At 38.1% G+C, this 27350-nt stretch overlaps 1 protein-coding gene across 1 annotated transcript in view; it reads left to right on the forward strand.

The window, feature by feature from the left end:
- The window catches only part of LOC113225110 (WD repeat-containing protein 70), a 57841-nt gene that overhangs the window by 10348 nt on the left and 20143 nt on the right, over window positions 1-27350 (forward strand). The window contains exons 4-7 of the mRNA XM_031935417.1: window positions 12857-12957; window positions 14602-14681; window positions 16651-16767; window positions 18579-18741. Of these exons, the coding sequence (XP_031791277.1) occupies window positions 12857-12957; window positions 14602-14681; window positions 16651-16767; window positions 18579-18741 (461 nt within the window). The remainder of the gene's footprint in view (window positions 1-12856; window positions 12958-14601; window positions 14682-16650; window positions 16768-18578; window positions 18742-27350) is intronic.

Here is a 27350-nt window from a genome sequence, read left to right on the forward strand (position 1 = left end):
AACTAGTTTAGTGCTGATTCCTTTTTATTATTTTAAAAAATTATGATACTGTAAAATTGACCTTTTTAAGAAAACACACAGTTCTGTGATTTTTAACTCATGTACATATTCATGTAATCACCATCAACACAATCAGTATACAGAACAGTTCCATCACCCCCTAAAAACTCCTTTTTGCTATCCCGCTATAGTTCACACACTCACCCCTTCTTTCATCCCCAACTCCTAAGCCCTGGCATTCACTGATCTGTTCTCCAACATTATTGTGTTACGGTTTCAAGAATGTTATATAAATCAGCAGTCTCCAACTTTTTTGGCACCAGGGACTGGTTTTGTGAAACACAATATTTCCACAGACAAGACCAGGATTAGGGTGAGGCAAGTGAGATGCCTTCCTCAATCACAAAGTTTAGAGGGGCGCTAAAACACTTAGTAATCAAGATAAATAACATTTTAATGCAACAATACAAAAAATGCAAGAAATCTATGGTGAATAAAATACCAAATTTTTAAATAAAAATGGGATCAGTAACAGTGCTGTGCCAAGCTGTATTACAGCCTAAGGCAAAAGGAAAACTCAGTTGGACTGATCCTGTCTTTATTTAAAATGTTGATGTTTTGTTTGTCACAGATTTTTTGTTTTTATTTTTTAATTATTATTATTGGTGGAGACTAGAGTTGGGGAAATGGTAACTCTCTTCTGCTTGAGTGATACATTGAATTCTGGACTTCTTCCCAAATCCACCTACTACTCTTTACTTTTCAGAGTCCTCAGATAGGTACCCTCTGCCTTCTGCCCTGGTTTTTAAACAACATTCAGAGGGAGAGACTGAATGGAGTATGTTTCTGCTGTCTACAATGGTGATGGAAAAAACAAAATGAAGCAGTACGGATTATAGCAGATGTACCTAGGAGGAAGCTTCTAAGTTAGCTACATGTTTGGAGGGACATTCATATGGTAGGAAATAAAATAATGTCATTGATCCTAGAATGAGTCACCTCTCTTACTTGGGTGGTATGTTCCCTTGACATAGCTGTGCCACAAGGAAGAGCTACTGGCTTTTGCTTAATTAGCTGCCATTGGTATTAAGCATACTTGGCTCAGTTTCTCAGTGTTATTTTCCAGAGCTCATTCCTCTTGTCTACCTGCGCACTATGACATAACTCTCCTGTATAAAAATTAGACTTAACAACTTCCCTAAAGAGTTCATTTCTATGTATGAAATCCCTCACCGTCAGATCATTTTTTTTCTTTGCTTTTAGCCTCACATTCTCATGTTTAGAGCTTACATCCTTTGTTCTGGTCCTCATGGAGTTGGAGAACAGCTGGTTAATATCCTCTGTTTCCTTGAAGATTATAAAGTTACTGTTCAGTCTTGTCTTTGTCTGAGGGAACCAAACTTAGTCTTTTGTTCTTTTTTGTTTGTTAACATTTCCTTGTGGATCTTGTTTTCTCCACACTTCTGTTGTCTTTGATACTCTCTTCTTAGCCATTTCTAAATTCTCCAGTGACCAAATTGAAGTAAGGGTCTCCTCAGGGCTGATGGTGTCATGTGGGTGGTAAGGGCATCATCATATTACTAATGTTTATTCACATAATGCATGGCACGTTGTAGATGCTCAGTGAAGATGTATTTATTAATTTTGCTTTACCTTTTATTACATTTTATTCTGTTACATTCTTGTTGGGACTAACTGTAATGTCCTATTCCTTACCACCTTCTCAAGTTTTTATTTTTTGGTTAATAGTTTTTAAAAATCAATTTGGAATTTCAGTGCATGTATTTTCTTTTTTTCTTTTTTTTGAGACAGAGTCTCACTCTGTCGCCCAGGCTGGAGTGCAGTGGCATGATCTCAGCTCACTGCAACTTCTGTCGCCTGGGTTCAAGCGATTCTCCTGCTTCAGCCTCCCGAGTAGCTGGGAATTACAGGCACCTGCCACCATGCCTGGCTAATTTTTGTAGTTTTAGTAGAGATGGAGTTTCACCATCTTGGCCAGGCTGGTCTTGGACTTCTGACCTTGTGACCCGCCTCAGCCTCCCAAAGTGTTGGGATTATAGGCAAGAGCCACCACACCCGGCCACATTTTCTTTTAGAATTGATGAAAGAAGTATGCATTTATTTTAATTGTCTACTTCTTTAAAACTTTAGATGATCCTTTTTTCAGATTTACTACAAATAACCAGGTTTTGGGTTCATTAGAGGAAACACAGATTTACTGATTTACTGCAGATGCTTAAACTATTGGTAATTTAAACTCCACTGAATATAATTTGTTTTGATTCTTACACTATTAATGAATATGATATGTTTCCTGGATGTATTTTGTAACCTGTACTCTGTGCTTTGAAGCAAAAGTTATTTCTTTGAATTTGATACTTTATCAGAAGTCTAATCACTACTCTTCATTAGAATACGGGACAAATACTGATGTGATATAGTACTTACCACTTTGTTTTTCTCATCTTTATTATCTCTCTTTTTTTTTTAAATTTAATTTTATTTTGTTTTTTGAAACATAGTCTTGCTCTGTTGCCTGGGCTGGAGTGCAGTGGTGTGATCTCAGCTCACTGCAACCTACACCTCCTGGGTTCAAGTGATTCTTGTGCCTCAGCCTCTCAAGTAGCTGGAATTACAAGTATGCATCACCACACCCAGCTAATTTTTTTTTGTTTCTTAGTAGAGACAGGGTTTCACCATGTTGGCCAGGCTGGTCTCGAACTCCCGATCTCAGTTGATCTACCCAACTCAGCCTCCCAAGGTGCTGAGTGAGCTGTCATGCCTGGCCTCAATTAACTTTATAAATTTTTTGTAACTAGCACATTCTTGATTCAGGTGCAGTTTTTTAGATTCTCTATTCAATGTTGTCTTCTTTGAAATAACGTTTACTGTAGGAATCGAGATTCAAACCCTGCAGTGAAGCGTCCTTTCCTATGACCACCTATTTAACAATGATCTCATTTGGGAAGTTACAATGTGAGATGAAGGGCCAATCACGTGCTATCTTAGACTTTGTGAGCAAAGGAATGAGGACCAAAAGGAGGGCTTATCCAGTTTAATAGTTTATCCATTTCCTAGTATCATTTAACCCCATAACAAGCTATATTTTAAAAATCCACTCCTTAGTAGTGCCAGCATTTGCAAAAGAAGGTTTTTCTGCTTCTATTTGTAGTCCTTTGAAACAATAGAAATAGTCAGTGTATCCCTTTTGATTAAACAGGAACTTTTTTCCCCCCTTCTCTGTATTTGTGTATTCTCAAATACACAAGAGTTTGATATTTTATTTAATAAGTATTTACATTTATTTAATAGGTATTTAAACTTGTGTAGACATGATTGCCATGAATGGCAAAGCTAAATAAGGAATTAGCCACTAGGTAATACTTATTAATTTTATTTATTATATTATTATATTTACTTATTAGGTAATACTTATTATTCACTAGGGAGAAACATACTTCCTCTATAAAATGTAAAAAAAGAGAACTTGATTTGTAGATGTTTAAAAATGTTCAGAATGATACTTTTCTTTTCATAATGTGTAAACAAATAATACAATAATGACTAGAGCTCCATTGTCTAACCCTAGCACCATATCACATCCCACTGAGGGACCAAGTAAAGGACTTTATGTCTTGTAGGATTTTCTGACAGTTTTTCTCCCTCAGCCTGAATCTGATGAATGATCTTTGGTAACAAGTTTTCCAGCTGTTGTATCAGAATTCTGGCCAAACTTTCACAAGTACGTATAGTGTGGGGAAGAACAAGGTCTATAATTAAAATGTATCCCAGGATAGTATTTTTCCTTTATGGAAATGATAGATAATGGTCTTGTAGGAGGATGGGTTGTGACACCCCCAAAGGACTAAATAAAAGTATAATATTTAAAACATCTTTACCTGTACTATAGTAAGATAAATAATATTTTACATATCCTGTGTAGTTTGTCTATACAGGAAGATTCAGCTTGTCCTGTGTTTTCTTGGTTTTACATACTTAATGATTTCCAAGATCTGATTACATATATTTTTTTATCTAGCAGTTAGAGATTTAATAAGTTTCATGCATTACTGTTTTATATATATAAACACAAGATTGGTGGTCATTATCTTTATGCCTATCTCTGCTGATAAATGAAGAAATGTAAAGGAGCCCGGGTCTGTGTAGACCAAACATAGAAAAACCAGGTGGAGTTTGGTTTACAGTGTGGGTCTTAAGTGATCAGAAATAGCCATGAGGTGCTTCTCATGCCTTTTCACAACCTGGTCTCCATAATAAATGATAATATCTCATATAAACAGATGAGGCGCCTCTTCTCTAGTAATGACTAGCCTGAGGCCCCAGCGCCTGAGGCTCCTCTTAGGCATGAGCTCCATATCTTGACACACCTACCATATCTTGGTATCCCATTCTGTGCCCACCAGTGGGAAGCTCTGCTGCATCTAAGTGGATCCCCTGGGGTGGGACCTCTGGGGTCATTTGCCTTGTAGGATGACCACCCACCTGGGTCACTCACCCTGTGGACTCCTGTTCTCAGTCTCCTGTTTGTTTCCTGCTCACAGACTATCATTGATGAGAATAATTACCAGACTTTCTTCAGTCATTACTTGTGCCTTCTTTGCCTTCACAGATTCTTCTCAAGTAACAGGGTTGAAGCAGACTTTTACTGTTTTGAATTAGATGAACAACATTGTATTTAATTTTCTTTCCCAAGAGACCTTCCATTTTCTCTGAGAACTTTTTCTCGTGATGAAATTCTTTAGGCAGGTTTATTATCAGATACAGATGGGATTCATTTAGTGCCAAGGATGACTACTAGGTTCCAGATTTTTGCTGCTTTAGTGGTTATCTTAATTTTATAGCACAGACTGTAAATGAGTTATTTTAGTAAAAGCATTTTTCACGAGTTTGATGGGAATTAATTTGATAATTAGATGCCAGTTTTTAAAACACATAATCTATACATCTGTATCAAATATGTATGACAGGTGCAAAGCAACACTTTCCCTTACTTGGTTTTTCTGCAGCAGCCCCCACATTTATGAAAATACTATGGCATTTTTTCTTTTCACCATTGCACTCCTGTCTGGCCTAGTAGAGAATTTTTCAGGATAGGGAAGGGAGAAGATTGAGAAGATTTCCGGAAAAAAAAAAAGACAGTTGCCCCAAGTCTGGCCCATGGTAGAGCTTCCTTGGAACTGGGGGAATGTAGAGGAGGGGTAAAGGAGAGGCATATGCTCACTGAGCAAGATGTGTAGAGAAAATGTCTGCCTTTAAACTTTTCTGTTGAGGGGATGTCTGTAGAGATCAGGTGGTGCTGATAACTCTTAGTTTTTGGAGACTGGGGCTTACTCATTATATTTGCTTCCTGAACTTTAGAGGGATGAAGCCAAGTCTTGTGGCCCATGCATACGGAGAGCCATCCCAAGTCTGAGAAAAGCAAGGCTTTGGGAGAGAATGGAAGGAACAAAGACAGGAAAAATAGCCTGGAAAAGTTGAAACAATTCCCATTTTACTCTTATACTTCCCTGGCCCAATATTTTAATATAGAAATAGTTGTTCTTTCTCTGTGAAGAAAATCTTGGGCTTGTGGAAATCTGAAGAAAGTTCTTTCTCCAGTTTTTTTTTTTTTTTTTTTTTTTAATTATACTTTAAGTTCTAGGGTACATGTGAATAATGTGCAGGTTTGTTACATATGTATACATGTGCCATGTTGGTGTGCTGCACCCATCAACTCGTCAGCACCCATCAATTCATCATTTATATCAGGTATAACTCCCCAATGCAATCCCTCCCCCCTCCCCCCTCCCCATGATAGGCCCCATTGTGTGATGTTCCCCTTCCCGAGTCCAAGTGAGCTCATTGTTCAGTTCCCACCTATGAGTGAGAACATGCGGTGTTTGGTTTTCTCTTCTTGTGATAGTTTGCTAAGAATGATGGTTTCCAGCTGCATCCATGTCCCTACAAAGGATGCAAACTCATCCTTTTTTATGGCTGCATAGTATTCCATGGTGTATATGTGCCACATTTTCTTAATCTAATCTGTCACAGATGGACATTTGGGTTGATTCCAAGTCTTTGCTATTGTGAATAGTGCCGCAATAAACATACGTGTGCATGTGTCTTTGTAGTAGAATAATTTATAATCCTTTGGGTATATACCCAGTAGTGGGATGGCTGGGTCATATGGTACATCTAGTTCTAGATCCTTGAGGAATTGCCATACTGTTTTCCATAATGGTTGAACTAGTTTACAATCCCACCAACAGTGTAAAAGTGTTCCTATTTCTCCACATCCTCTCCAACACCTGTTGTTTCCTGATTTTTTAATGATTGCCATTCTAACTGGTGTTAGGTGGTATCTCATTGTGGTTTTGATTTGCATTTCTCTGATGGCCAGTGATGATGAGCATTTTTTCATGTGTCTGTTGGCTGTATGAATGTCTTCTTTTGAGAAATGTCTGTTCATATCCTTTCCCCACTTTTTGATGGGGTTGTTTGTTTTTTTCTTGTATATTTGTTTGAGTTCTTTGTAGATTCTGGAAATTAGCCCTTTGTCAGATGAGTAGATTGCCATACTGCCCAAGGTTATTTATAGATTCAATGCCATCCCCATCAAGCTACCAATGAGTTTCTTCACCGAATTGGAAAAAACTGCTTTAAAGTTCATATGGAACCAAAAAAGAGCCCGCATTGCCAAGACAATCCTAAGTCAAAAGGACAAAGCCGGAGGCGTCACGCTACCTGACTTCAAACTATACTACAAGGCTACAGTAACCAAAACAGCATGGTACTGGTACCAAAACAGAGATATAGACCAATGGAACAGAACGGAGCCCTCAGAAATAATGCCACACATCTACAACCATCTGATCTTTGACAAACCTGAGAGAAACAAGAAATGGGGAAAGGATTCCCTATTTAATAAATGGTGCTGGGAAAATTGGCTAGCCATAAGTAGAAAGCTGAAACTGGATCCTTTCCTTACTCCTTATACGAAGATTAATTCAAGATGGATTAGAGACTTAAATGTTAGACCTAATACCATAAAAACCCTAGAAGAAAATCTAGGTAGTACCATTCAGGACATAGGCATGGGCAAGGACTTCATGTCTAAAACACCAAAAGCAATGGCAGCAAAAGCCAAAATTGACAAATGGGATCTAATTAAACTAAAGAGCTTCTGCACAGCAAAAGAAACTACCATCAGAGTGAACAGGCAACCTACAGAATGGGAGAAAATTTCTCCAGTTTTTTTTGTTCTTATCTGTTTTCTTATTATTTGTTTTGGGTTCACATCTTGATCTGCTTTCTTAGTGTCTGGAATCTGCATACACACACACACACACAACCCCATTCAAATGTGTTGGATAGTCCCGAGGATGTCTGTAACTCTAAGACTGCCTCTATACAAGTCTGCAAAATTGTGTGACAGTCTCCTTCACGGTCAGGTGTCAGGCTTTTCATTTGAAAATTGTGAAAAATGTTTGTTCAGGGAATCATGGCCTTACCTTATCCATTCTTGTACTGTATGATACTGTATGACAAAAACCAAACGTGAAAAAACCAGATGGAGTTTGGTTTACATTATGGGTCAGCAGCTGTGGAGGATCCGGAAATGGGGTTTCAACATAATCATGTTTAAGGTATAAAATTATGAAGGCTGTTGGCTTTCTTTTAGCATGTAGAATAAGGGCGGTGTTTAGATATGTGCATTGCAGATCCCTAAGATGTTATGCAGGCATGATTTCTTTTATAGTAACATTTGTGAACTGGGAACTAATGGGCTTTTTTTTTTTTTTTGTAAATGATTTTAGTAATTCCTGCATTTTAATACAAACTTGCTAAGGTTTCTACTGGGTTAGGTGAGTTTGGATATGATTAAATGTCTGCTACCTCCTTTCCTCCCCATCTTTCCAAATAGAGCTTTGCATGGTTAAGTAGTAAGGGAGTGAACAGTGGAGTTGGAGAAACCTGCTTACTGACCAAGCTCTTCTATGTGCAAGTTATTATGTGACCTTGGGAGAGTTACCACTCTCTACAACCTCAGTTTCTTCATCTGTGAGATGGGATGAGATTATTAATTTTGTAGTAGTTGTGAGGACTCAATTATATAAAATAATACAAAGTTCCAGTACCTAATAGTTCCCTTTCTACCATGTCCTAAAATGTAAATCATTTCTCTCTTTGGTTTCCTTCTCCTCCTCCCCTTATTTGCTTCCCTGGTTTCTCTAAAAGTAAACAAAAAAAACCACAGAAATAAATTATTTGGAAATTTTTGTGGCGTTTTCACTTTTGCTAAGGGGTAATTCCAAAATTCCTATTTTGGAATTTTGACACTGCTAGCTCGACATCGTGCTGTCTTTCTCCCTGGCCTACCCCTCTCTTTTTTCTTTGCTCTCTGCAGGGAAGAAAAAAATCTCTCTGTTGAGCACATTAAGGTCTTGTAACTCCTTCTAGTCATGCTTATGGTCTCCTATTCCAATTCTTGTCTCTTATTTTTGGGCAAATTTATGGTTACACTCCACTACCAAATTAAAAGGTTAAAATGAAAATGGGCTTTGGTTTAAAAGAATAAGCTTAATTTTGTGCTGAAATGTACAGTTCAGCTTCGACAGCTAGAGGAAGCCATTAGTGAACCCACATGTTTTGGGAATTGAAGTAGATTAGTGTAAGAATAAAACACTTGGCCGGGCGCAGTGGCTCAAGCCTGTAATCCCAGCACTTTGGGAGGCCGAGACAGGTGGATCACGAGGTCAGGAGATCGAGACCATCCTGGCTAACACGGTGAAACCCCGTGTCTACTAAAAAATACAAAAAACTAGCCGGGCGAGGTGGCGGGCGCCTGTAGTCCAAGCTACTTGGGAGGCTGAGGCAGGAGAATGGCGTGAACCCGGGGGGGCGGAGCTTGCAGTGAGCTGAGATCCGGCCACTGCACTCCAGCCTGGGTGACAGAGCAAGGCTCCGTCTCAAAACAAAACAAAACAAAACAAAAAAGAATAAAACACTTTGTCAATTTATTTAAGCAAATCAGTTTATTAAAATATGCAGACTAATTTCAGAACCTAGTTCTTTGCACTGCAGTGGCCTTTTGCTATTTGAATCTCATGATACAATGTGAGGGCTTTCTCTTTGATTCTGTAGATCTCATGTCTTGATGTTCCTGACTGGTTCTCTGGTCCTTTGATTCAAATGTGCTCTCTATGCTTTATTTGCTGTATTTCTCAGTAAATCCATAGGTCTGAGTATGTCACACTCCCAGTAAAGAAGCACTTCTTCAAGAACAGGATGAAGAAAGTTTGGGGTGGTTGGTTGATAGAAGGATTGTACTCTTTCTAAGTATTTATAGCTCATCTGTCTTCTGATGATGGTTCCTTAGGCTTCTAGCAGGCACGTGTCGCATTGTTGTTAAGCAAAGCCCGGTATGTATGTTTGACAAGTTAGCAGCGTGGCAGCTCAGCTTGCTTCCCAGCCCTGCCGCAGTCTCAGGGATTGTTTGGTTTGGCAGGTAGCCAGCTCTCTGCTATAAGATGCATTTCCTTGACAGGATAAAGTGTGGAGCCGCATTAGCTGCAAAGTTTACAAAGGTTAGCTAAACACACACAATAAATATTAATAAACAAAAAAGGCCCACCCACCTTTGACTTTAAATTTTGTTTCTTCATTTCGTGTTTTAGAATCCTTGTAGTAGTTGATTAATAACTGGTATTAGGGTAATTGAGCCTTAAGTATCCTCTGCCTAAGTCAGATTGCTCACAGGCCTCTCATTGGCTGCTTTGGTTTCTCATTGCCACAGTGCATGGGGCTCTGGAATGACTGTTTCGTTTAAGGGGTCTTATTTGCCTCTCCCTGTTTTGGCGTGAAAGGAGGGTAAATATGCTTCTCCCTAAGAACGTATATTAACCAGCTATATGTGTGTGTAAAGGCTCTGGAGGGTACAGGATGTGAACAGGAATAGAGGTGAGGTGTCCTTGGACTCCCTGGAAAGCAATCGGACCTTGGTCTGTTGGCTTGTGCAGTTGCTTCTCTCTAACATTTACACCCTCAGTGAAGAGGGAGAGAGTAACAGTAACCTGCTGCCCCTGGAAACTGCCTGTTTGGCTGGATGTCTTGGAATTTATCAGGCCTACATTTTGGATCTTTTCCAATTCTGTACCCTGCTCACTTGAAAACATATTTGAGAACTAGTAATCTTAGACTGCTTAGCTGGACCTCTAGAGAACCAAGAAAGAGAAATAACTCTAATACTATGCCCTTAATATTGTCCTGGGCCATTTATGGGTGGCTGAGATTTCTGAAAGCCTTTGATAGCCCCTTTCATTGCTCTGTGATTCATGTACATTCTCTCTCTCTAGGACCACATTAGGAGGAATCTAACCCTGCTACATTTGTAGGATACCTGAGTGTAATAATGATATGAGGAAGTCAAATTATTCCTCATGGAGTAATGATTTTAATTAGAAAATTGTCTCCAGCTTTACCTAGCAGAGCAATCGATTTAGACATGGGTGAACTGTAGCTTTTAATTCATCCTTCGGTGAACATTTGTTGAGCACCAGACACTAATCTAGGCACTTGGGATATGTTGCCAAACAAAACTGACTGAGATCTCTGCCCATGAAACATGTGTTCTAGAGGGGAGGGCAGACAATCAGCATCATTAATAAATAAGTTATATATTATATTAAAAGATGATAAATGCTATAAAAAAAGAAAAGCAGAGTAAGGGGAGTTCTGGGTCACTGTTTTAAATTGAGTGGTCTGAATAGCAACGACATTTAAGCAAAGACTAAAAGAGATGAGTCTTGACTCAGATGGATTTCTTCTAGATAGGGTTTCATAAACATGACTTCATGAAGTTGTGTTTGTGACTCTCCTCATGTTTCCATATACCTGGCTGTGACCATCTGGGAATTTCCAGTGGTCTATCTCAAATTAATCTCAGTGGTGGAGCACCTAGAAGCTGCACTTTGTAGACCATGAGCTGTTGATAAACTTAATTCCATCTTCCCAACCAGGAGCAATTTTATTAGGAGAAAATGTTACTTTTTAATGTATATATTATAAAGTAGGTTTTACAAGCATAGGTACAAAGCAACAACAACCCCCCCTCCCCAAAATACCCAAACTATCAAATTAAATATATCTTATTTTTTCAAGTTTTTCTGTTAATATTTACTCACTATTATATTTGTTTTATCATCTGTTAGCACTTGCTAACCTGAGTAGCAGGTACCATAGATTTGAGGAAAATTGTGGAAAGAAAGCCTAAATTGTGAAAACCTGCCCTTTTAACTTAATTTTCCCCTCAACTAATGGGGAAAACACAGCCATTCTGATTTGATTTTTTCTGTACAATATCCCAGTCCTCTTCAGTGGTACATAGATTAAGAACCACTCTTCTAGAGTAAGTCTGTTAAATCAGATATGAATTAAATAAATGTCTTGTAGACTCTTTTCAGCTTTCTCCTTAATTCCTCTGGAATATCAGGTAAGGGTTTGTAGCCATTTACCTATTTTTTTGCATATTTTTTTTTACCATTCACATGGGAGTCTGAATTTTTACCTTCCCTCCCTCCCTCCCTTCCTTCCCTCCCTCCCTCCCTCCCTCCCTCCCTTCGCACTCTGTCACCCAGACTGGAATGCAGTGGAACAATCATAGCTCACTGAAGCCTCAAACTCCTAGGCTCAAACAATCTTCCTGCCTCGGCCTCCTGAGTAGCTGGGACTACAGGCACATGCCACCATGCCCAGCTGGGAGTTAATGTTCTATCAAAAAGGATCTCAGAGATTTCAAGGTATTCTCTCTTAACAAAAGAGTGGAATGATTAGAGACAAGGAACCAAAGAAATTCAGCCCAAAGTAGATTTAGGAGACAGTAGTCATGATTTTCATTTTACCACTAGAATTATAAAATGCTAATATCTAATCGTACCCTTTTCCCCTTTAGTCCCTATATATAGTTTGGCAAGTGATAGATTATTAAGAATCATTGATTTAATGCTTCCACTCATATCTTGTTCTATCAGAGTGAGTTCTATAGAACCTAGTACATGGGGTTTCTGTTTACCAACATTAGCTTCATCTTTTTTCTGTTTAATTCTGTCCACGCTACCCCTCCCACCTCTGCCCTCTTACCACAGACAAAAATTAAAAACGGTATAGTTCTCACTGAGAACTTGTGGTTCATTTCAGTCCCAGAGCACCACTTATTTTCCTCACCAGTAATGAATTAATAGGATCATAACTTCCAGTGAACCTTCTCTTAAACTGCTTTTCATTCAGGTTAATGTCAAGTCTTCATATTTTGTATCTGTTTTACTTCTGCTATTATCCTGCTTTTTTCTCATAGATAGGGAGACATTATTAAATGCCTACAAATGTGTATTGTTTCTGAAAAAGCTTTATGAGATTTGGATCTTTGTGAACTAAAAACAATAACCACCTGGTCTCAATCTGCCGTCCAGAGGAACATATTGTATGTGTATAAGAGCATGAAATCCACTTCAGTGGTAAGTGTAACTGAGTTACGTGGATTTAGCATTCCATGATGCCAGCCTCACGTGGTAATGGACCTGGGAAACCCAATTTTGCGGTTTCAAGGCTGTCCAGAAAGGGAGATAATGTCAGGAAGAGAACATCTTTTTTATTTTTATGGAGTATCACCCAGATAATAAGTGATGGAATGGAACTAAACTTCAGGAACACAACTTTATGGTTTAAGCAAATGTATAAAAGTTAGAGGTAAACCATCAGGATGATATTTGATATAGTAGACTAGCCATCAGAGTACCAGCAGGATTGTTTCCATTTTTATCTGGCCTCTTTAGTCAACCACTGCACCTTTCCTTTGCAGAGTGTTGTTCGCTGCCTGTGGCATCCAAAGCTGAACCAAATCATGGTTGGAACTGGAAATGGATTGGCTAAAGTCTATTACGACCCCAACAAGAGTCAGAGGTATTTCATAAGTATTGCCTGTTTTAGATGGATGACAACAACTGGGGGGAGGGATTTCCCTCCCACCCCCCGCTTTTGTTCATTTCCCACTTTGATGGAGATCCACCCATTTAGAAAATGCAGCTGGCACAAAGTAAAGCCTCAAACTCCTGACATTGTGCTTTAAAAAGGGTTTGAATATTGCCCTTGATCCACACTGAATTCAAAGCGAAAGTTTCCTGGGGATTTGCAGTTGTTTAGCTGAAATGTTGAGTGCAAGGGGGAGAAATGTTCTGCCCACTTTGCATACCACCCTGGACAGAGGCATTAGCAGCGATACATGTAAGAGATTAACAAAGTAGGGAACTAACCACTTACAGGAAATGGAATCAGCTTGTCCATTTCGCTTCTTTCTTTTTTGGCTTCTAGCAGTTACTGGTTTGGGTGTTTGGCAAGATTATTCTCTGCCCGCAGAAAAGGACAGCACAGATACGTTTCCCCTCCACCCCCATGCCCACCCAAGTTTCAAACTTAAGTATACCACTGTATTTCAAAAGTCTGAAAATGTAACTAGAGGTTCAGTCAGTTCCTCAGTTATTTCCATTTTGCTTAGGCACAAAGACGGATATGTGTCATCACCCCAAAAAAATGGTTTTGTTTCTGTCTCTTAAAGTACAGTGACTGATTAGCTCTTTCTTTAGAGTAAGACTTGGTTAACTAGCATTAAAATTCACATGTGAAATTCACTGGGGTCCCATATAAACCTGTTTTAAGGTCCCACCTCCTTTGAGGAAAGGAAAGCCACCCTCTATTGATGAATATTCATTGGCCATAATTTTGCTCTGAATAGAAGCAGACAGCCCCGTCTTCCTTCAGAGCTTCCTGGACTAGAGCTGGAATCCTGGCCTTATACAATAAAGTATATTTATGGTATTTGAAAACAAATAGGATTTTATTTGTTTTTTAAAAAAGAAATTAAAAATGCTAATGTACTTCGGATTCGAGTCTGCTTCACTTGAGAAAATGATGAGCCTCATTTGATAGCACCCATTTAGAAGGCACTTTCTGTGGAAACTTTGCTTTAAGAAATTTACTTATTTGTATTTACTTCTCTTGAAAAGGATAACGCTCTACTACTAAGGAGAAGTGCAATGTTTGAAGCACATTTTTGGTTAATCCCACACATTCTTGGGCCGTAGCCCCTTGGCAACACTGCCAAGCCAACTCAGTTCCAGACACTTGTACTCTTGTATTTGAAAATTGGACATATGCCATTTGGGGTGTAGACCACCCAGGTTGCTTTCATCTGAGACATAAACTAAAATTTTAACCCTATGACCTTTAGAGTTAAAAGGTTGGGTAATTTTATTAAGATCTTAAAATTTCACATTATTCCTGTAGGCTTTGTAAACTTGTGTCCTGTTGCCCTGTTACCTCTCCAGCCCTCTTGCTTGGTAATAACCACTGACTGACAGACTTGCTTTTCCATAAGTTTAAGCTTTTATCCCTGAGAACCCATCTGTTGCCATCCCTCAGAAGGTCAAGGACTTGCGTAGATGAAGTACATGCACAGAGTATGTTCCTGGAAGTATCTCATGTTCTCAACATGAAATTTTCTGTTTCTAAGACCAAGTAAAGAAAACAATTTGCTTTTACACCCCTCAGGGGAGCAAAATTATGTGTGGTTAAAACCCAGCGGAAGGCAAAACAAGCTGAGACTCTAACTCAGGACTACATCATCACCCGTAAGTCGTTAACATGCCTCTCAATCATGCATCTCTCTTCTACTCTCATGTGGTTTTGATTGCATAGCTTTAGAGACAGAGAAAGCCCTCAGAATTCAGGCATAATATTACAAGATTGCCCATTCATCTGGGTGGGACTACGAGTCATGTAACAGCTAACCTCTTTGGCTTTTGTGACTCATCACAGGGACAGGGTTATTTCTGCAGCTTTCAACCCAAAAGGAAAAAGCCTATGTGAGCCCAATACATTATAGCAGTTTTTTCAAGAGTAACAGTCTGTTCTAAGTGTAAACAAGAAAGAGTGCTGGTCTTGGAATCAGGAGGCCTGGGTTTGTCCAGTTCCACCACTGACTGGCAATGTGATGTTGAACAACTTAACTTTTAATCAGGAGAGTATGGCAACTAGAGGAAGGGTCTGTTCCAGCTTCCTCTGAAATTCTATGACCGTATGCTAGACTGATCCACAGGAATTTGTATATAAAATTAACTACCTGGGGTATGAGTAGAAAGGTTACTAGGGCAGAGTGGTTTCTCTCAGATATGTCACACAACCTCATTAATCTGGCAGATACGTGTTCCCAGAGCCACAATCTCAAACCTGCAACAGGTGACAGCTAGGAAAGAAATAATGGATGCTACAGCGATTATCGTTAGCGGATGGCCCTGTGGACTTTATCAGTGACTCAGTCTGGAGCCCAGGGGGCGCTGTACTGCCGGATTTTCTCACTAGTGGTGGGTCTCATATGAGACCAAGTCCCTTGGAGCTTATGACCAGTAAAGCGATCCCATGATACTTTTTGCAAGAGTAGAAGTGTTAAAGTCACTGTCATAATCAGTCTAGCTCATGTAATTACATGCGGCCTACTTAAATTCCTCCAGTCGTTTGAAGTGAAAAGCTATTTTTCCTCCTCCTAAAAATACTGTTGTGTTGTGTTGCCCAACTGAGTGACCGGTGGCTATGTTTCTCAGCTCCCCTGACTCAAGGCAGGCGTGTTTTACTGGTGAGTGATATGGTCTGGCCCTAGTTGGCAGTATAGGTAGAAGGTAGAAGGTTTGAGGTGTTACAGACATTTTATTGATATTATAAATTCCCTTTAACCTTTCACTTCCTTCCCCTGGTCCCCTGGGAAAAGTTTCTTTTAAAGGGGGTTTAATCTGCATGTAAGAGTCAAAAGAAATTGTGCTGGTACTTTTTGGGGGCAAGAAAAAGAGAGTTATTTAATACTTCCCTAATAACGCTTTGCTTTTCCCCTAGAATATTATACTGTTTTCCTTTTAAATTCTTATAATCTTTTATATTCTGAAATTTAATTTTGACATTGAGTAAACAGCAACAGCAATAGAACACATATTGCTTTGGTTCTTATTTTCTTATTTTGCTACCATATAGCAGGAGGGATAAGGCCCCATTAAGAGATTTAGGCACCCCTTGCATTCACAGCAACCTTTATCCCAGTTTCAGTGGGGTAAGTGTTCCTCCCTTCCGATTACTCAGTGTTGTCAACTCCTCCTGAGAGGTGGTCACATTTCAGAAATGTGTGAAGTGATTCCAGTGTTTATGAGACATCTGAGGAGACTTCAGGACTGACAGCAAGCTGTTGGCATTATTTACATTTGGGTCCTGTAAGAAAAAATAAGAGGCAGTCCCAATATGTGTTTCTTTTCGAAACCTCAGTAATTAAGTTTTAACTGCTACCCATGGTTTGGGAGATGGGGAACCTCACCGATGTTTCCGTGACAATATTTAACAGTATTTCCTGAGTGCCGTTAGCTGCCAGGAGAGGTGAGCAATGAGTCTGGTCTCAAGCAAAATTGGCTAATTGGCTACAGTAAGACTGTCTTTTATTATTAGATGAAGGCTGTTATTGTGACTTCCATTTCATCTTTCAGTTAGTCATGCTTTTTAGCTATGTTTTTGGATGGAAAGATTATTCTTATAATGAAATTTTTCAAATGTGACTTCTTGTAGCTCATGCCTTGCCTATGTTCCGTGAGCCCCGCCAACGGAGTACAAGGAAACAGCTGGAGAAGGACAGACTGGATCCCCTGAAGTCGCATAAACCCGAACCTCCTGTAGCAGGCCCAGGTGACTGTGATCCAGCTAGTGACCTGCAGAGGGGGTTCAGAGGCAGGGTGGGGTAATTGATATAAAATTGGGACAGTCTTTTGGGCCTGGATGCTTCTTTGTCTTCAGAGAGATTTTACTAGTGTTTTTTAAAAATGTTTTCTTTTTAACTGCAGAAGAGCTGATGCAGAATCCGGATGTATAAAGCTGATAAAAATTGAGCTGCTGTGCTGAAATAGGGAGGAAGACTGGGGGGGCCCTTTCTGCTTGGTCTCCAATTTGAGTTTTCCTAGCTGGCCTCAGTGGAACTTGGGGGCTCAGTGGAACTTGGAACCCAGTGTTAAAACCACTGCTCTTAGTATTGGCTTAATGTACAACACTGGGCACTTTTACCAGAATCCAGGCTGGATTAGGTTTCACATAAGGCAAAAGTGGCCATCATTTAGACTTGTGTTGATATCACTAGAAGATGGATAAAAGTCTTTAGCGTTTTTAAGACGTAGGTACCAGAAGAAAGCCAACCAGCACATACCTTCATTAGAATTTCATTTTCTGTTATCATCTATGTAGTTTCTATTTGGTCTGCTCCTTCAGCATAGAAAACATTTTGCATATCTATTGTAATTTTTTTTTCATTTTTTTTCTAACACCATCCTAACTGAAGTTTCCAAATAATATTCTTTCTTGGATTATTGTGAACCCTTCTAACTAGGCACCTTAGTCTCAAGGCACTCCCTCTCTCCCACCTCACTTCTATTTGTCTTATACACAGCTTTAATCCCTAACTCCGTTAGCTTTTCATGTTGCTACAGCCTCCAAACCTTCATAACCTTCCCGCTGTCCAATTGTCTTTCCAGAGATTCAAGGTTCTATACAGTCCAAATCAAATCTACCCCTGTAGCTTTACACCTTACTTCTTTCCTGCTCTGATCTTCTGAGATTACTGTTGGTTCAGTCCTGTCCCCAAATACCCACTGAAGCAGTGTATTTTTGTACTTAACCCATTCTGCTTGTTGAAAATAACCTTGTTTACCTCCTGAACTTTCACAAATTGGATCCATCTCTTTCATAAAGACCTGTTCAACCACCTGAGCCTGAAGTGCTATCTTCCTCTAAGTGCCATAATAGTTACTGGCCATACAAATTATCTCACAGTTAATTATTTCCTGCCTTATTTAGTTTCTTCTTATCTTGTTTTATGAAATGAGTCTTTTCGTGTTATTTGGCTTTTCATACGTTTATCTTCCTAAAAAGTCCTACATCTTTCTGAGCACCAGTCACTGTACTCGCTGCTCGAGATCCGGTGGGGAACAAATCCCTGCCCTTAAAGAGGTTCCTGTTTCTTAGGGAGATTATAGTACAGCAGAGCAACATGAATCAGTATGTTCAGCTTATTTGTTTTCTCTTGTAATACTCAGCAAGGTACCTGTAAGGTATTTGGAAGATGCCAAGCCCTAAGATATGTTTATTTAAATAGCATCTAATGAATATTGGTTATTTTTATTAATTGAATTCTAAATGTTGATGCCAGAGGAACTTTTTTAAGCACATAGATGGCACATTGTCTGTAATTTTTTCTATATTGGTACCATTCTGTAAGTTTAAGCAACTGAGACATAACAAAAAAAATCTCTTCCTATTTAAAAGTGTTATGGGGAAGTTGAGGTTTGGTGATCTCTTACTTTGGTTCCGATTGTCATAAATCTAAGCTGAAAGGATGATACTCAAGTACTCTTGAGATTTGTGCTCAGATAAGTACAGTGTACACAGATATACCTGTGTATCCTCATGCTCATTCAGTTTCTAATTTGATTTTTTTTCTTTTGCGACAGGTCGTGGCGGCCGAGTTGGAACCCACGGGGGCACTCTCTCTTCCTATATTGTGAAGAACATTGCTTTGGACAAGACCGATGACAGTAATCCTCGGGAAGCCATTTTGCGTCATGCCAAAGCAGCAGAAGACAACCCATATTGGGTTTCTCCAGCATATTCCAAGTGAGAATATAGCTTTTTAAAATAGGAAAATTGTTATGTTTAATGAATTGGGGAGAACATAACAATGTTGTTTTTGAGTTCTAACTTGTCTATTTCTTATTTCATACTTAGATATGAAAAATAGGCCAGATACTTGTGGTCCTTAAACCTAGGCATTTGTTTGTATCATAAAACTCTAAAATCGTGAATTTTAAAACTAGGCCCTGTTCCATCAAAGTTGTAGCATGGTGTAAACCATTATGTGAATGAAGCCCATCCTGCCTATGATTAAAACAACAAACAAATCACTGCTTATGTGCATTATGTTAGTTGAGGAGGGTTAAAAGCAAATGAAGCAGTTTGTAGGTCTGATATTATGAACTCACTTTTATTTATAGAGCTGTGTATGTAAGTAACACTGCAGAGTAGATCCTGCCTGCTCGTATTCCCTCAGATAGCTTAGCATGGATGAATAGGTAGCGGTTCTTAAAGCCACCAAACCAACTACATTTACGTTAAAGATAGGTACTATTATAGAATTTCCCGTTTTTATTTTTACTTATTTATTTAGAGTCAGGATCTTGCTCTGTTGCCCATGCTGGAGTACAGTGGCATGATCATAGCTCACTGTAACCTCAAACTCCTGAGCTCAAAGGATTCTCCTTCCTCACCCTCCTGGGTAGCTAGCGTGACAAGCATGCACCGCCACACCCAACTAATGTTTCAATTTTTTGTAGAGACAGGGTCTCACTATGTTGCCCAGGTTGGTCTTGAACTTCTGGTCTCAAGTAGTCCTCCAACCTCAGACTCCCAAAGTGCTGGAATTATGGGGATGAGCCTCTGCACCTGACCAGAATTTTCAGCTTCTAAATTTTTAAACTTTTTGATTTAATTTTAGATTTTTAGGAAAGTTGCAGAAATAGTACAGAGAGTACATACATACTGTTCACCCAGCTTCCTCCTAATTTAACACTTTACATAATCTTAGTACAATTAATTATCAAAACTATAAAACTAACATTAGTGTAATATTATTAACTGGGCCAGGCGCATTAGCTCATGCTTGTAATCCTGGCACTTTGGGAGGCTGAGGCAGACAGATCACTTGAGGTCAGGAGTTCAAGACCAGCCTGGCAGCCCATCTCTACTAAAATATAAAAATTAGCCAGGCGTGGTGGCGTGTGCCCATAATCACAGCTACTCAGAAGGCTGAGGCAGGAGAATTGCTTGAACCCAGGAGGCAGAGGTTTCAGTGAGCCAGGATCATACCACTGCATTCTAGCTTGGGTGACAGAGTGAGACCCTGCCTCAAAACAAACAAACAAAAAACTATTAACTAAACTATAGACCTCAGTTAGTTTTTGCCAGTTTTTCACTCATGTTCTTTCTCTGTTCCAGGATTCCACATCACACTTAGTCTCCTCCTATCATAACAGTTACCTTTCCTATCTTTCATGATTTTGATGCTTTAATGAATACTGGTCAGTTATTGTGTAGACTTTCCCTCAGTTGGGGTTTGTTTGATATTTTCTTATATTTGGAATGAGACCATGCATGTTTGGCAAAAATAACACAAGAGAGATGTTGTGTCCTTCTCAGTGGATGTCTTATTACTGGTGATGCTAACTTTGGCCACTTGCTGAAGGTTGTATCTGCCAAGTTTCGCCACTGTAAAGTTGCTTTCATTCTATTTCTATTTCATTCTATTTTCAGTTGATCACTTCTTGGAAGTGATATTTTAAGACTATGCAAATCCTGTTTCTCCTCAATTTTGCTGTCTAATTTTATCATCCGTGAATGAATTTGCCTATAACAGTTTTTACTATGGTGTTTGCTTAATGGTGGTTTTCTGTTTCCCTCTCTCCTTCTGTGTTTATTAATTGGAATTCTACCTAGAGGAACAGTTGTTCCTTCTTCCACATGTATTTATTTTTCAAGTATTTTTAAAATATTGGTATGGTCTCTTACTTTATTCTGTGAGTTAAAATCCAAAACTATCATTTACTTTGTTGCTCAAATTGTTCCAGCTTTGGCCAATAGAAGCTCCTTCAGAATGGCTCCTGTCATCTTTCTCAAGCCCCTATATATATATTTTTAGTACTTCCTTACTTTCTGGCACCACAAGATATTACAGATTTATCTTTGTTTTTCTTACCCACATTCTAGAATCGACCACTTCTCCAAAGAGCCGTGGCTCCTTTTGTTGGAGAACGGTGGTTAGAAACCAAGGGCTGTGTGCTGGATGTGCTCCTTGCTACTAGAGTGCCATTGCTTCTAGGTCCCCTCTGGTGACAAAGCTAGGAAATACGTGTATGCATACTAAGCTACCCATCTACACACATCTGTGTTTCTGAATGTATCAATCTGTAGTTATATTTTTTAAAACCATGAGTTTGAATTGATGTTTCTGATTTCAGTCCTGTATCACAGGTTCCCTAACTTTCCCCCTTTCTGTATTTGTAACTTCTTTCTCCATTAATGAGAAACCCAGCTCTGATTTGTTTAGTTCTGGCATATACATTAACTAGTTTTAGAATTGCTAACCTATATCCCTGTAAGAATCACTTTTCCTATCTACATGGCATAGTTTGTTTACAATTCTTCTCGTCTTTAGCCTTAAAGTATATTTTCTTCACCACCCCAGTGATTGTGGCTATGTTAGTCATTTGAAATGCAGTTAGGTTCATTTATTAGTGTTTATATCACTTTTTTGGGTTTCCTTCACATTCTGTTTATTTTTTTGGAGTGTGTGAAATATTACTATGCTTCTAGGAGTCAGAACTTTAAAAGAGATTTACTTGGAGAAATGTCTCTTCCCCTTCATTCCTGCTCCCCTTTTCCTGTTCCCAGTCCCCCTTTTTTCAGTCCCTTTCCTATCCACCCTTGTAGCTAAATAATCTCTTTATTCCTGGTGTATCTTTCGTGTATTTCTTGAGCAGATATGTAAGTATCTTCTTACATCCTCATATTTCCTACATGAAGGATAGCATAATGTAAATCATCTTTTTTTCTTTTTTTGGTCTAAGTTCCATTTGAAAATCTTTGGTGAAGTGTAGTTACAACATATGAACACATGTGTGGAGTAAAATGTCACCATTTTCAATGTATAAATACTACCCACAACCAACTTTTATCACAAAATTATTGCTAATCTGTGATTATCCACAAAGTAGTTGGTTATCTAAATGTTTCTTCATTAACATTTTAGTATGAAATTTAACTTTAAGTGAACTTTGAGAATACTATTTATAAATATGTCAGCAACTTTTTTTGTTATGCCATTTTTGAAATTTGAATTGATCAGTTTAGTATTTTAGCTTCTTTTCATCCCCCATCTTTATTGAGGTATGATTGACTTAAAAATTTTTATATATTTTGGTGTATGACTTGATATAAATTAAGTCATGTTAATTTGCTTTTGTTGGCTTTGCTTCTTTTTCACATAGAAGTATGCCTTAGAAAACACTCTACATCAGTCCATAGAGCTCACTCTCATTGATTTTCATAGTTGCATCATACTCCATTGTATGAATTTATCATAGTTAATTCAACCATTTTTCTATGTATGGATATTTAGGTTGTTTCAGTAGTTTGTAAATACTAACAATGCTATAGTGAGTAGACTTACAGACATGTATTTTTGTATTGTTGGAGGTATGTTCAAGTTTTTTTCTTGATGTCTTTATGTATTCCTAAAGTTTTCTCTTTAATTGTGAGAAAACTGGATGCTGATTACTTTTTAAAACATTAACATGCTGGAAAAAGTCTTTTATTAACCGACTCCACCTTTATACTGCTCCCAGTCCCCTATCTACTCATTATTAGGAGCTACTTTGCTTCAAATAAAAACACATCATCTTAGCATGCATTCCTTAGAAGCAGGCCCTGAGATAAAGATTTATATAAAGATGAATTATTAGGATATGTTCCCAGAGAACATCAGTAGGGAGTAGAGATGTGTGTCATGAAGCCGTCAAGTGTGCCAAGTCTTAGGGAGGGTCGCTTTACCTTAATCCTGCAGGGTAACCCTGGAGACTGTGGTCAGAGTTGTCCTGGTCAGGGACATGGCAGCTGGAGTATTTATACCCCCTTATTTGTTGGTCATTGGTGATGGTTGGAGATGGGGTTGGGAAAGACACTTCAGGCACTGTCAGCTCTCCAGCGTTTTAGAGGTAGGTGCTCCTGCTGCGAGTGAAAGCACATTGCTCAGTAATGCTAAAAGGATTTGAGGCAGTCGAGGGGAAGCACCATATCCTCTGCTATATGTACTATAGCAGAACAGACTATGTAATGTCAATGGCGGTTGTTCACGATTTATATTAATGAACAATACAGATGGAACATCTCTGATGCTAAAAGGATTTGAGGCAGTCGAGGGGAAGCACTGTGTCCTCTGCTATATGTACTGTAGCAGAACAGACTATGTAATGTCAATGGTGGTGGTTCACAATTTATATTAATAAACAATACAGATGGAACATCTCTGAACAGTGAATTGGATAATATCAAAACAACTAAGAGGTCATATCAAGGCTGGCCAGCGAAATAGCATGCTTTAGCCTTCATTTGAGTAGTATTTATGTGTGTATAAACTAATCCATGTCAACACATCATCGGCAGTCAGATAAATTTATAGATTATGTCTGTGTTGACACTTCTGTTTTTAATGAGGTATTTGCCATTATTAGGGATTGTTTTTATACTTCAGAAACCTTGTTTAGAAACATACTAAAGATTTGTTAAGAAAACAGTCATAGTTCAAATTTCATTAAACATGGTGTACATTATTTCGATGGTTAACTGCTCCAAATATGTGTGTCTATGTTTACACACAAATCATTGAGATATCTTGAAAAATATTGATATAAATACTGTTTGCTGATTATTCATTGATATTAGCAATGTATAATATAGCAATATTAGCAATGTATAATTAGAAGGTGTCAAAGACCTAACTTACCACTGGAGAAAATGAAACATCCAGAAGATAACTTTTAAAACCTGCTGGATAACAAGTCATTACTGGAATCCAGACCAGTAACCTGGCCTTAGAATTTTCAGGGTATTGTTCTGACATCTAATAACGAGTTATTTTGATAAAGGAGTAACTTCAATTTAGTATGTGGTTTTCATGTCTGAGATCTAAAGTAGTACATACACATGGTAAAAACAAACAAACAAAAAATCCAGTGGTACTAAAGGTACACAGTGGAAATTTGAAAGCCTCTCTTTCACTTAATCCCCAGTTCCTTCATTCTACTACTTGGAGATACCAACTGCTGCAAATTATTATATATCCTCCCAGAGAAAGAGATACGTGTAGATACATTGTTTGTTTAAAAATGCAGGTATATAGCATGTTTTACAAACTGATTTGTGGTTTTGTTTTTTACTTAGTATACATTGCAAGATCGGGCCAGCTCCATCCAGACATATTTAGCTCATTCTTTTTACTTTATGTAACTATTCAATTGTATGGCTATATTATGCTTTTATAAAAACTGTACCCTCTTGAATGACAAGTTACATTGTTTTCAGCCTTTTTCTTTCATAAACGATACTGAAATTAGTATCTTTGGACATACATATTTGCCCACCAAGTGCAAAACTTGTAGAAATTTTTATCTTTGCCAAACTGATAGGTGAAAATGTATAATTTGTGGTTTTCACCAGCCTTTTTATAATTTTTTAGCATCTTTTCTCGAGGGGCTGTAGAAAGGGGGCTCATTTGCCTATTTGTCTTTTTCTTACTGATTTATGTTATTTATATTAAGGAGGTTAACCTTTGTATATCATGTATGGCAAGTATTTTTCCCAGTTAGTCGTTTTTTATTTTACTTTGTTTATGGTGTTTTTCTCATGTAAAAAATTTATTTTAGTGTGGTGAGATTTAGAAATGGGGTGGGGGGTGCACTTTTGGGGTTTTATTTAGGAAGGCATCTCCCATCCAAGATTAGTCTTGAAATTCTCTCAGATTCCCACTTAATACTTTTATGGATTTTTTTTTTAGAGTTAAATCTTCAATTCACCTGGAATTATTTTAGTGAAATGAGTGAAGTCATTGTATTCATTACCGCAAATTCGGTGTCTTAAAAAATAGAAATTGATTCTGTCACAGTTCGAGAGGCCAGAAGTCAGAAATCAATGTTGGCAGGATTGTACTTTCTACAGAGACTCCAGGGGAAAATTCATTCTATGCCTCTTCTAGCTTCTAGAGGATTGCCTGATGCCTTGGTTCATAGCCACATCCCTTTAGTGTTGCCTAGTCTTCACATTGCCTTCTCCTTTGTGTTGGTCTTCTCCTTTACTCTCTTGTAAGGATACTTACGTAGTATTTAGAGCCAACCGAAGATAATCCAGGATTATCTCCTCGTCTCAAGATACTGACCCTTTTTCCAAATGAGAGAACATTCACAGGTTCCAAGGATTGAAAGTGGATATCTTTAAGGGGACCATTTTTCAACCTACCATAGTAGAGTTCTAATTTACTTATTTCAAGTTGGTTTAACCACTTGCTGTAGCACTTTTTATTGTACATTTTAATTTTCCTCATTAAATTGAAATGGTACCTTTATTATACCTAATGTACTTATGAATTTTAATCTGTTTCTGGGTTCTGTGTTCTGTGCTGTCAGTTGGTCTGGCTCTGCAAATATCAGTACCAAACAGTCTTCATTATTAGTAGGGCTGCCTGTTCTCATTATCCTTATGAGAATGTGTCTATCTATTCTTGCAGTTCTCCATGACTTTATTAAGTTATCTAGTAACCTCCCCCTCAAAAATTAATGATGCGGACTTGAGTTATATGTATATATTAATTTAGACAGAATTTATAATACTGGTTCTTTCAAACCGAGAACAGAATTGTCTTTCTAGTCACATTGCTATATCCCTCAGTAGTACTTTTTTCTTCATATAGACCTGTCACATTTCCTTTAAAGTTTATTTCTACTTATTTTATCTTTTTGTGCTGTTGTAAAGAGAGTCTTTTCTTACACTAAATTTATAACTTATTTGTATATGGAAATACCGTGCAGCTACCTATATGTGTGTTATTTATATATATTAGTTCTGTATCAAGCTGTTTATTATATTTTCTTATGTATGTTTTAAATCATTTCTTATTCACTTAGCTTGGGGTGTACAGGTATAAAATTATATGCAAGTAGTAAGTTTACCTCCTTCTTTCCAATTTTTATACCTACTATTTCTTTTTATCTAATTGCATTGACTACTTCCAGAACAATTTCAAAAAACATCAGTGATAGTGCACATCCTTTTTTCAATTTGAACTTTAACAGGAATGATTCTATTACGTTAAACCTTACAAAATTTTCCTTTTTGTAGGTGAAAAAAATCAAATATCAGCAGTTATATTATTCAGTCTAATGGTATTTCCACATAAAACGTGATAATGTTTGAAAACACAAGATGTTAAGAAAGAATCCAATTCTTTATTTATTAATGCAACAGAGATTTACTGAACACCAACTATGTGTTAGATACTGCTCTAAGTTGTAGGATACAGCCATTTTATGGAGCTTATATGCTAATAGAGGCAGACATTAAATAAATATATAAATATTAGATGGTAATAGTATAAAAGGGGGACATAGATAAAAGAGGGATAAAAGGGGGACATAGAGTGATCGGGGAGAAAAGGCGCTATTTTAGATACAGTGGTAGGGCGGAACCTCTACGAAAATTACCTTTGACCTGAGTGAAATGAGGGAGTGAGCCATGCAGATACCTAGGGGAAGAGCATCCCATGCAGCGAACACAAGAGGCCTTTATTGAATTCCTTCGTCTCTGTGGAAGTGATCATAGAATTTTTGTACTTCGATCTATGAATGGGATGAACTATATTACTAGATTTCCTAACACTGAGCCATCCTGGCATCTTTGATATGACCATCATGTGATTGTAGTTTATTCTTTCTAAGGTGTTAGACTGGCTTCCTAAAAATTTTGTTTATTTTTCGGTTCTATATGTACCTTCAAACTGTTTTGAATACATTTGAACTTATCTATTTTATAAAGATTTGATAGAATTCACCTGTAAAATGCGAACACTTTTGTGGAGTGGAGGGTGAGTAGTAATTCCTTAATTTTTCTCTTTTCCATCCCCTCCTGGCAAATAGTCTATTCAGAGTTTTCTGACTCTTCTGAGGCTGCTTGGTAATTAATATTTTCTTGGACAATGATTCATTCAGATTTTCAACTTAAATAGGAATTAATTGAAGCTGAAAGTGTTTTTGTTCACTTTCAAAATATCTAAAGATATTTTTCTGCATTAGAGGTGATTCCGTTATGTTTACAAATGAATTTGTGCTAGCATAATAGCAGCTCTGCATGGTAGGTAGATCATGTCATATCCTCACTTTACTTGTGAGGAGGCTGCAGCTTAGAGATCTGCAATTAACAATGACTGAAACTAGCTAGACATTAGTTCTCTTGATGCCTAACGTAATGAGCTTTCCAGAGGACTGCACTGTCATCCTAATACACACCTTTCTGCTGCTGCATTTTGCTGTCATCTCTTTGCTTCCACCCAATTTTGTCACCTTGCATTTGTTGCATACTAAGTTCATGGCACTGTCTGTCTGTGGCATGTAATTGGTTAGCTAGGA

This window comes from Piliocolobus tephrosceles, chromosome 4 (genome assembly GCF_002776525.5).
Source record: "Piliocolobus tephrosceles isolate RC106 chromosome 4, ASM277652v3, whole genome shotgun sequence".
Taxonomy (NCBI): domain Eukaryota; kingdom Metazoa; phylum Chordata; class Mammalia; order Primates; family Cercopithecidae; genus Piliocolobus; species Piliocolobus tephrosceles.